Below are 12,001 nucleotides of genomic sequence, written 5' to 3'. Positions count from 1 at the left end.
TTCTGTAGTAATACGAGAGGTGGGGCTGCGTCCCCAGCACCCCGGCCGTCTGGCTAGCTTATACCCCGAAATAATTACATGGATACTGTATTCTTTTAACCACTGCCTGACCCATTAGTTTCAGTTTCTTTTTGGCTAGCTCTTACATATCGATCTAACCCATTTCTATTAATCTGTGTAGCCCACGAGCTGGCTTACCAGGAATGATTTTAACCTGTGTCTGCCTGGAGTGGGAGAATCATGGCAATTCCCTGACTCAGCTTCTTTCTCCCAGCATTCTGTTCTGTTTTCTCAGCCTACCTAAGGGTTGGCCTATCAAATGGGTCTAGGCAGTTTCTTTATTAATAAGAAATCACTCCCACGTCACTTTCTATTGTAGCATAATGATTCAAAGGAAACAAACAAACAAAAAATCCTTGTTTTTTTCTGTTTTATTTTTTTTTTAAGCTTAAATCACTCCTCTTCTGTGGAAGTGTGTGTGTGTGCACGCTCGCATGCATGCTGTGTGTATGTATGTGAGTGAAAAAAACATAGGCAAAAACATTTAAAAGATGCTCTCATGGAATTAGAAGCACCATGCAGCAGTTGGTATATTTTCAGTTTGTTCGTGGAGACCTTTAGCATTACACCAAGAAGTCATAGCTAACTAGGTGATATAATCTCCAGCAATGTACTCCTTAAACAATGTGTATATCTTTGTCACTGGATTACAGAAATAGATGAGTTACATGTTAAAGAAAAAAAAAAGTTTCTCTCTCTCTGTCTCTCTTTCTCTGACACACACACACACACACACACACACACACTCACAAACACCTCACTCTCACTCTCCCTACTTTCTTCTTCTTCTTCTTCTTCTTCTTCTTCTTCTTCTTCTTCTTCTTCTTCTTCTTCCTCTCTCTCTCTCTCTCTCTCTCTCTCTCTTTCTCTCTCTCTCTCTCTCTGTAATATATACATAGAGATGTAGAAAATGAGATAGTCATCTTCATAGGTCCAAGAAAGACACATGGAAAATTTGGGCCTTCACATTCTAGTTGACTTTGCATCTGTCTAGTGTATGGATCTTAATTTTATTTTTGACAGTGACAACCCAGATTAAAGCTATGTCAATGTTTTGACAAGAATGACTGATGAGCTTAATCAACCAAATTGTCCACTTAGTCCAACATGGGCTTTGTTGGTGTGGCTTTGCTTATGAGTTGTTTTTTTGTGAAATTAACTTGATTTCAATGGAATAGACTAAATCAGCATAATATTAGCTGGATAAATACAGCACTCAGAAGATCCTCAAATAGCTGGACCAAAGGTTAAAGAATAACTTGTCTTTTCACAAATGTTCCAAATTTATTTTAAGGCATTCTAAAACTTATGTGTTTATGTTTTCTGAAAATGAAAGCATCCGTATGATCCCATTAACAGACAAAAATCATGAACTAGCTTCATGAACTGGAGCACTTTCCATCATTCAGTCATGTTTTTACTTTCAAATTTAAATAAGAAAAACTGTCTTTGTTCCGGAAGATAAAAATCTTAATATAAGAAAAGTATGAATGTTTAGACAGCTATGCAAATTTCTGGATGGTAAACAGAAATATCTTATTTTAGGAACAGTAGATAGTGAATTTCTCCTTTGTGACAATACCCTGCCAATATGTTGACCCAAAGTAAACTAAGAAAATGACATTACAATCAGACTCTCGTGATCATGATGTCTGTGATCAGTGTGATGGATGTGCTGCATTCGTGTGTGTGTGCATACATGTATGTTTAAGAGAAAGAAAAGAGAGAACATAAAGGAAATATAAATGTGACCAGATATACCATGCAACCAGAAGTACTTTTTCTTAATTTTTAAAGTTTTAAAAAATACATTTATTTATGTGTAAACATGTGTGCCTATGTGTGGGTGTGTATGCATAAGTGTAGTTGCACAAAAAAGCCAGAGAGGATGTCAGATACTCAGGATCTGGAATCACAGATAGTTGTGAGCCCCCGATGGGGTCTTGAGAACTAAACTTGGAACCTCTACAAGAGTAGTATGTGATCTCCACCTCTGAGTTATTCCACCAGCCTGTGCCACAAGTACTTTAAGTAACCTGCTCAGAATTTTTACTATGAGTCTATGCACAAACATAGAAATAAGATAGAAGTCATATCATTCTAAAATTTGAAAGACTAGCTATGTTTTCAAAGCAATCACTATTTCTGAGGTCAAAATAGTCCTAACATTTACCTTCCTCTGCTTCTTTTCCCACCCCTGATCTCATCGCAGCCTTTTCTTCCACATTTCATGCTTAGAAAAACAACAGAAAATCCACATATTGTAAATATTATTTTTATGAATACACACATTAGGGAATTAACTAACTTTACAAATTTAATCTGACCTTACGTTTACCCATGACCATATCTCTTATTTAAAAGTCTACTTATTTAATTGTTGGTAAATATTTCAACTATGATTTCAATTATGTCATTTAAAGAAGACTTGGCCAGTTTTTATAAGCACTGAACATTTAACTTTCTTCCAGTGATATACTGGCAAGGGAAAGGAAAAAAGTTAAAACTGTCAGGAACAGAAATCTTCTAGAGCAAAATTAATTATATATGTGCACCAATCATTTAAAATATAAGAACCTTAACATTCGCTTTTGACAGCTATAGAGGATTCATATGGATTTCATGATATTACAAGACTTTTACAATATACAATGTATAAACTTGGGCAAGTAATTCACAAAAGGAAATAAGACAAGCGAGAAAAAGCAGAAACATTTCCCATTACAGAAATAAGATAGTAAATGTTAATAAACACCTGCCATTGTTTGTTTATCATATTGGCTAAATTTAAATGAACTGATTGGGTTTAATTTTGAAAAGTAGGATTATATTGGTGAACTATATTTTTATGTTTTTTGGAAACAGTTTTCTACATATGACTTATGCTTCTTTTGAAAAATCAATTTCATTTTGAAAAAATAAATTCCAAAGTACTTTTTTTGCCACTTTTTTGTAAGAACTTAGTGGCAGCTTAGCGTTTAAAAAGTTATTGCTGTGCTTAAATTGTGGGAGGTTGTGATTTGTTGTTACTGAGAGGAGAAATATTTCCCATTTAAATTATGAGTCCTAGATATTTGTGTTAGTCCTTGTTCAAGTTAATTCCGATACTGGGGAAGCAGACGCATGGATGTCTTGGATGCATAATGATGGTGATGATGTCTTTTCTGCCTCTTCCCATAGCTTTCAGCCGTGCCCCAATTCCCATGGCAGTGGTCCGCAGAGAGCTCTCCTGTGAGAGCTACCCCATCGAGCTCCGCTGTCCTGGCACAGACGTCATCATGATTGAGAGTGCCAACTATGGGAGGACAGATGACAAGATCTGCGACTCCGACCCTGCTCAGATGGAGAATATCCGATGTTATCTGCCAGATGCCTATAAGATTATGTCTCAAAGGTACGGTGCCTCCAGCCTCCAGACTTTTTCCTTGTACATATATCAAAATTCAACATAAATCAGGTTGACAGGCTGAATACGGATAAGAGTAGAAAGTGGTGTGTGCTTTAGAAGGACTTGACAGTTTTACACCGTAGATCATTCCTCCTGTCTCTGCGAATGATGGTGCTATAATCCCGTCATGGCAGTTGGGCAATAGAAAGCTCATTAGTATTATTAGTAAGTGTAATGATGCACGGTGCCTAGTGTTAAGTTCTGACAGTGTTCTCTAAAAATGGTTTGGTTATATAAGAGAAAAAAAATTTCTTTTTCCCCAGTATTATCACTAAAATTTATAGTGCAGAAATAGTCTTATTCCTGATTATTCCCTAATTGTGTTAAGAATAATAGACAAAACAAAAGGCTGGGTTAGGGGCTAGAGATACTGCCCAGGTTCAGTTCCCAGCATCAAGATGGGACCCAAATACCAGCTACTACATGTAACTCCATTTTCAGGGGCTCTGACCCCTCTTCTGGTCTCCATTGATACCTGGATACATGTGTTGCACGTGCAGATAAGCCAACACACACATATACACAAATAAAAATAAAATAAATAAATGTGTAATATATACAAGCATTAATCAAAACATAATAAAAGATAATTGATGAAGGATTATTTGACCTTAGAAAACAATGAAGAAAATATTTGCTTTAAATATAGATTATGAAGTATATCTAATACATTTGAGTATTTAAATTCTTACCAAGTCCCGTGCCATTACATGTGAAAAGGAAAAATGTTCGATTCTGAGGGGTTAGGTTTATCTCCATACAAAGAAGATTTAAAAAGACTTGTCATAATAAAAGTTCTCTATAAATCAAGTTAATTATATATGGAGAGACATATGTATAAATCCACATGTATCTCTATATAGGGAGAGTGAAAGAGATACATACATTAAACATTTGTTTTCTATTTCAGTGATTTCCCAGCAATAAATTGTTATCCACTTTGTATGTCTTTATACTTCCTACTTCATCAAGGTGATTAGTAATTCAGTCATGTGTCAATTAGTGACAACTTTTATGAATGTGCTTTATAATTGAACATCCTTTTTCATAAGGATTTTTAGTCAGATAATTTTTATCCTTTCATTAAGGAGTTATTTAAAATGAGAAATTAAAACACAGGGACAACAAAACATATTGAAGGCTAAACACAAACCAAATACAATGTACACAGTGTGCCTAATCCAAAGGTAAATAAATAAGACATACAATAGAATTGAATCACCTCTCTTTTTGCTTACAAACACCATCTTTATTTTAACCATTTTTTCTTCTTTTAAAAGATTTGTTTTGTTCTTTGTGTGTATGCAAAGAAGTACACACGGGTCATGATGGAAGCATAGGGGTCAAAGGAACAGTTTATGAAGTTGGGTCCATCCTTTCAGTTTACCTGAGCTCAGGGATTCAATTAAAATCTCTAGCCTTTGGAGATAAGCAGCACCTTTATGCACTGTCCTCATTTTCTCTCAATATTTAAAATTTTGTGCATTTTGAATCAGGTTAGTAGATTATATTAGTGTCAATCTCTTTAGCCTATCATAGATGTATAAATTATTAGAAGAAATGATAATATATGTGTCCAATGAGCAGGTTATTTGAAGGGTGCTGGGGGCGTAGTCTGCTTCTCTCATGTCACAGGATTTGGTTTGTCCCTTGCTGAAAAGATGATTTATGCTAGAACAGATGCTGAATAAAAGCATACTTTTTCAAAATTAAGGATCCATTTGATAAAAGTTGGATACATTGTTTAGTTCTCTGTCTTTATTATAAAATTGATAAGCTTCCATCTAATTTAACTAATATATTACTCAAAAAAAAATTTAATCCTTTTTTTATATGTTGTAACACTCCCTATGGAAAAGTTTATATGAGTAGCATAGTGACTAAGTAAATACATAATCAGTTAAATAATCAAACATAAGATTGCAATATGTGGGCTGGAGAGATGGCTCAGAGGTTTTGAGCACTGACTGCTCTTCCAGAGGTCCTGAGTTCCATTCCTGGCAACCACATGGTGGCTCACAGCCATCTGGAGTGAGATCTAGTGTCCTCTTCTGGCCAGCAAGCATATAGACAGAGAGAACGCTGTATATGTAATAAATAAATAAATATAAAGAAGATTGCAATATGTTTAATAATAATAAAACATAATATCTGTAATAGGTGTAGTAAATAAAGAAACCTGGATTTTGTGTTTGGGGGTAAATGAGGTATATAACAGCAGCGCTAACTTCATTAATTCTGTTCTAAGACCTTCCCTGAGATTGTTCTAGAGCATTAATTAACACCATTGCAGAATAATCCATTATTCTTGTAATTATTACAAAAATTACTAATAATGGATCCTCTCAATCAACTGAAGTGTGTAGGCTGTACACACAGTGAGAAATCTGTAGTGGGAATCTGCCCTCAGCACTAACTAAATTCGTTCAGTAAATCCTCCTAGTAAGTTCCTACTGGAGTCGACTCTGGTCATTCACCTTTGGACTTTTATATGTATTACATTTTCGCTTTCCAAAATACAGGCTTTGATCCTCATAGAGAGAAGTTTAGATCCCCTATGTCAAATGGCCAAGAATATCCATCTCCTTTATAATAAACCATTATGATGTCATGCCAACCACGGCATGTTAAATGATGGTAATAGGGATGCTATGCTAATAACATAGACATGTTAAGTAGATGAATATATTAAAATGAAATAAAAATGAAAAGTAACTTTTTTGAAGTGTACATTAGATAAAGGGATTTTTTTTGTCATACTTAAGCATTTAAAGAAAGATTGTCTCGGGGCATAAATATTAAGAATGTCTTGAGGGAGGGTTATTGCTAAGTACAAAAATTATTGTTACCAATTCTTGTATGAACTTGTGAAAAAACACCTTTTTATCTTACTCACTTAAATCTATCCTTTAGATGGATGAGACAAAGAGACACATAAAACATATTTTATTTAAATTTTGGACAAGTTATGTAAATTGAAGTTTGAACTAACTTTTAAATTAAGTAAGAAAAATTTGGGAATTAAAAGAGATATAAAAACAGACATCCACTTAAGTATGAAAAATTTGGACGTTGAATTAAAAGAGAGATAAGATGTCCCCATTTGTCTGCAGTAGGACTGTCCAATCTGACACTCTACTGAGAGATGCCCCTTTGTTCAGAGCCCTCAAAATTGCCCAGGCTTGAGGCTGTGGTGACGTTTAACCCTGAGTTTGATCTGCAGTGAACACACACACACACACACACACACACACACACACACACACTGTACCTACTTTTTCCAAATCTAAGTGATCTCATGCCATTGTTCTCATGTGCTCAGCCTCCTTAAGATTCTCTATTTGTTACTCTATTCTTTTCATACTGAACGATTACTTCAAATGACGCAGTGCCTTTATTTATCCTTTTGAAACTTCTCATTCCTCCTTACAGTATACATCCATCAGGGAGTCCATGTTTCCACATAGCATGTTCTCTTCTGATTGTAGGTTTCAAGAATGCTTAACGTTAGTGTGTGAATGGGTAAAGCTGTAATGCTCTCTGATTTAGTTAGGCTCATTAACAACTTCCTCAACTTTGACATTTCCATGGCTTCTATTCTTTGCCTGGTGTATTTATATATTTTAGAGATGCTTTAAGAAGAACTATCTGGCGTAGTTTTGGGATCTTAGTATAAACATAACTTTTTAGCAACTGTATAACTTCTGGAAGGGAAGGTTCTATGTAGACTTCAGCAAGAATTTCATGTGGCTTCTAGCTATTAACTCTGATATTTGAATCATTAACTCAACCAGCTCTTGATAGGACACAAATGGGGTTCCCTCTGACAGTTAGTCAGGCCTGATGGAGAACTAAACCAGGCATGGTTCCTGCACATAAAATATCCTGGACAGATAAAAGGCAGCCAGCAGGATATTTTCCTCAGCATTTTATTCTTTTCTCATTTACATTTATTGAGGAGATGAAAAGAAGAACTTTCTCTGAGGTACGTAAGATCAGAGAGCCTGTTGGGTGGCAAGGTGTCAGAGTTGGCTCACTTCTATGCAAGTTGTGTAAGCAGAAGGACCCGGAACAGGCACAGGTGGAGTGGCCTCCTTCCTTTAGCTTCCCCTACTGTGGCTTTAAAACTTACTGATGTTCAGCTCAGGATGTCTCTGTGTTTCATTTGGCTCAATCCTCTCTGAATATGCCAATGCTTGGAGTCAACCTCTTCCTTCAAAACCTTCATTGTAAATCAGGTCCACATGATATTAAGATGGCATAGAAATGCTAGATGATACATGAGCATGATAGATTTCCTTATTTAATTTTTGACTTGGAATCCTTATTATAAATTAGACATCAATTCCTTCTATAATATGAGAAATCTGAATGTCAGGTATATTGACCTTTGTGCTACCACAACGTAACAAGTCTTATAATCTTACTTTATATGTGCTTGCCTATAATTTTTAAACTCTAAAAGCACTTGAAAAGAAGCATGTATAGACATATGCATGTGTGTATTTATGTGAACATGCAATTTCACTGACTTAGACATATAGAAAATTGCACCAATCAAATGTGTGGAGCTCAAGGGCTTTTTCCAAACTGAGTTCATCCAGGTCTAACAAATGGGTGAAGACAGGGAACGTTATCCACACCCCTCCCCAAGGAACTCTCAATTCTGACTTTGAGTTGCCTAAACTACCTTTTGCTCATCTTGTAACTTAATCAGTTTTTGTAAAATAAGATAGACTTGAACATGGCCTTTCTCATTTACTGTATTTGTTGCTTTTCTTTGTTACTGAAGATTTTTATGCACCGTTTCTTTGTTATTTCAGGTATAATTATTTTCTAACACTTTTATAGAGCAGGGCAACCTTCACAATGAGTTCATTTCAGAGTGTTTGTATTGTTGCAGTGAAATTCTCCAAACAGTTGCTTCTCCTCATAATACCGTGACTTAACCTATTTTTAAAATGTATTTACCTTTGATACATAGTTTGGGCTAAAAAATATGTATTGACAATCAAGCTAATTTTATAACTTAACTTCTCATTGGGGTCATAGGAAGGAGACATAAAAATAAATGCAGACAATATCTAAGTCAGTCTCTAGCATTTGCGTTAACTTAGGATCACAGGTCATGAAATGCATACAGTATAAATGTATTTCTAATTAAATGAGTTGCCTCACCTTTTATTATAGTTAGGAGTATTTTAAAAGTATTATATTTTTCAGACATTGCAGTCACAGAAGGGACATGAAAGAAGAGAAATAGGAAGAGAGAAGTGTTTCTCACCTTTTGAACGTTCTGCTGCAGTTGATATCAGCACCGCAGGGGATTTTACAGCTTTCTAAAAGATCTTGGTTTCTGTTGTACTCGTTTCTAGAGCACTTGAAAAAAAAAATCTCCTGTAACATCAGAGGAAGAGATGCTAGTGACAGATTTCGTGTGTCTTCAGCATACTAAGTGTTCTAGATTGGGCAAAGACACACGAGACACCTCTTTGTGACTTTGATGCATCCATTGTAGGATGTTTTATGATTTCCTTCGAAAATTACAAAAAAGAAAAGAAAAGAAAACAACAACGATAACAAAAACACAAACCTTTGAATAAGTGCATTTTTTTTCCAGGCTGGTGTCAAACTTACTTATTTTGCACATTGGGTTAATATTTGCCCGTGTGTTTGTTTTAAAAGAGAGAAAGAAGAATAAGAGACAGCCCATTCTCACAGCCCCAATATACAGAATAGAGATATTCAGTGCTGTGAACATCATGAGAACACTTACTTATATTTTCCAACATTTTACTTTCTTTGGTATCTGAGAATCCATGATGACCGGTCTTCACGTATGCTTCCATGCCCCCATTGGTATTTATTCAATTTGGAATATATTGGTTTTTAACAAACTTTAAGAAAAAAAACCTATAATGTAACTCTTTTATGATATTATTCTAAGCACAGAAGCATCAGAACAGCTGAATTTATAGGTTTCTATACTCTAAACTTTTTAATAAAAATTATTATTGATTTCATTTTTTAAAGCAAGTTTGTCATGTAGTAATAAAAATTATTGAACTTATATTTTTAATTATCAAATAATTATGTAATTTTCTTTGTCCCCTTTCCTCCCTCCAAAATCACTCTTGTACCCTCCTTGCTTGAGTTCAGATTCACACCTTTGTTTGTATATATGCACATGTCTGTGTTCGTGTGTTTTTCCTCCTGAATCCATAAATAGAATCTGCTCAGTCTGTATAATGCTGCATGTATGTACATGTTTTCATGGCTGACCATTGACATTGGGTAAAAACCGGTGTGTTCTTCCCAGGAGACTATTACCTCCACTCTCAGAGTTCCTTAGTTGCCAGTAGTTTTTTGTCTAGCGCTGAGCTTTGTGAGCTTGCCCTCTTCCACAGTAGCGTATCTACTGTTGTGGTCCGTGTTCAATTCCTGTTGAAGCTGGCATGTGGGTGAAACTGCATGAATGTGCTTCTGCTGAGCCTAAGAGACGGTCTCACAGCAACTGCTTTTCCTCTGGCTCTTGCAATCTTTCCATGCCATCTCCCACAATGTTCACGGAGCCTTAGATACCGGTGCATTTTGATTGATTGTAGTTTTCTGTAATCGTCTCCATATGCTGCAAAGTTTCCTTTAAGTGGGATAAGAACTATACTTTCTTGTGGGTCTGAGAACAAATATTTAAAATGTAATTAGGGATTGTGCTGGTTTGGAAAAGAGGGAGCTGTAGATTCTCCTCCAGGATCCATGGCTTCACTAGCCTAAGTAGTTAGTTACATTTCCTGTCCCAGGCACGATTTCCTTCCTGTGAGTCTTAAATCCATTAGAGAGCCTTTGATCACCTCTAAGGTATCTGTGTCGCTGCTGCACAGGGTTATGGTGCCATGCTGGTCATTGCCTTGGTTCACAGGCATAGCTGGGGAGAACGGTTGGTTGCTTTCCAGCTTCTGAAGCTTTATGTCTCCTACTGCTACCATGGAAGCTAGTTGTCAGGAAGATGCTTTCAGGTGAGATGCAACTCAGGACTTCTGGGTCCTGTGGTAGAGTACTGGGATTTGAGAATTTTAGGCTGTTACCTAAGACAATTACATTTCCAGGGGTGATTTTCATTGACAGTGTTCCTAGTAACTCTGGAGCATGTACGTGTTAATAAATACTTTACTAAATAAGCACAGCAAAAAAAATACTAAAAAGGACTTCAGTAGAGAAGCATTGGTATGAGAGATTCACCTTGAGAGTTTTTGTTTCATACCTGATTTACAAAACATGAGATTAAAAGATTAATTTTGCTCACTTTTAGTGAATGTTTAATGATGGTTAGTTTCTGTTTTATTATTTTTTTAAAAAAAACTTTATTTTATGTTGCATGGGTATTTTGCCTGCATCAGTGTCTATGCACCATGTCTGTGCCGTGTATTCTGAGGCCAGAAGAAGGCATTAGAACCTCAGGGACTGGAGTTACAGATGGTTGTAAGCCACCATGTGGTTGCTGGGAATTGAACCCAGGTCCTCTGAAAAAGAAGCCGGTGCTCTTAACTGCTGAGCCACCTCTATGGTCCTAGTGTAGCTTTTTTTTTTTTTTTAATTATTCATCCTAATCTTTGTTGCAGTCAGTATGTAGAAACTTGAAATGTTAAAATACTTGGAATTTTTTTTTTCAAGAAAGAAACAAAAAGCCAAATGAAACATTTCTGAATATTAGATTATATGTGATAAATACCTTCAATTGTCTTGTGAATATGTAATAGTTTTCATGGGCTTAACCATAAAAGCCTGTGAATTTGGAGCCTGTTCCCAGTGTGCAAATAGAGGATGATGAAATTTCTAAAAGATGCTCAGGAGAGATTTTCAGGTAATTTCTTACACGTGTGATAATTTGCTAAGAAGTTAGCAGGAACCAAACTCACTTCATCATTTCTTGACTCACTCAAATGAAATGAAAAACATTACTGTTCTTCAAAAACAAGGCAACTGAAAACTGGAGGGTTTAAATAAAATCCCTAATTTTTACCAGTACCTGTTGCTGAAAAAAAAAAGTTATTTGCATACTAACAACGAGCAGCCTTGGGCTAGAGAGATGGCTCAGAGGTTAAGAGCACCAACTGCTCTTCCTGAGGTCCTGAGTTCAATTCCCAGCAAAAACATGGTGGCTCTCAAACATCTGTAATGAGGTCTGGTGCCCTCAGGCAGTAGAAACATTGTATACACAATAAATAAATCTTAAAAAAAAAAGAATGAGCAACCTTGATTTTCTAATATTCCTAAACATTTTGGGAAACTTATTAAATTGTGGAACATTTTCTCTCTGTCTTTAGAGTTTCTAGTTCTAGATACTCAAACACTGAAATTATGCAGTATGAGTTTGTTAATATTACCAACATTTTGTATTTCATATATACACTATCATTTATCTTAAAATTTCAGTAAAAGTAAATATACTATTGATCATGGAGAACTTTGAAGCATTGGTAGTAAACACAATAC

The 12,001-nt window shown here is 35.6% G+C and overlaps 1 protein-coding gene across 27 annotated transcripts in view; it reads left to right on the top strand.

The window, feature by feature from the left end:
- The window catches only part of Adgrl3 (adhesion G protein-coupled receptor L3), a 752,737-nt gene that overhangs the window by 335,272 nt on the left and 405,464 nt on the right, over window positions 1-12,001 (top strand). For all 27 annotated transcript variants that reach the window (XM_041671395.1, XM_041671374.1, XM_041671372.1 and 24 more), the window contains one exon: window positions 3,241-3,454. In XM_041671395.1, the coding sequence (XP_041527329.1) occupies window positions 3,241-3,454 (214 nt within the window). The remainder of the gene's footprint in view (window positions 1-3,240; window positions 3,455-12,001) is intronic.

This window comes from Microtus oregoni, unplaced genomic scaffold (genome assembly GCF_018167655.1).
Source record: "Microtus oregoni isolate MIOR12 unplaced genomic scaffold, Mior012 000021F_ref0000039, whole genome shotgun sequence".
NCBI lineage: Eukaryota > Metazoa > Chordata > Mammalia > Rodentia > Cricetidae > Microtus > Microtus oregoni.
Note: the sequence above shows the minus strand (reverse complement) of the source record. Positions and strands in the feature narration are given on the sequence as shown.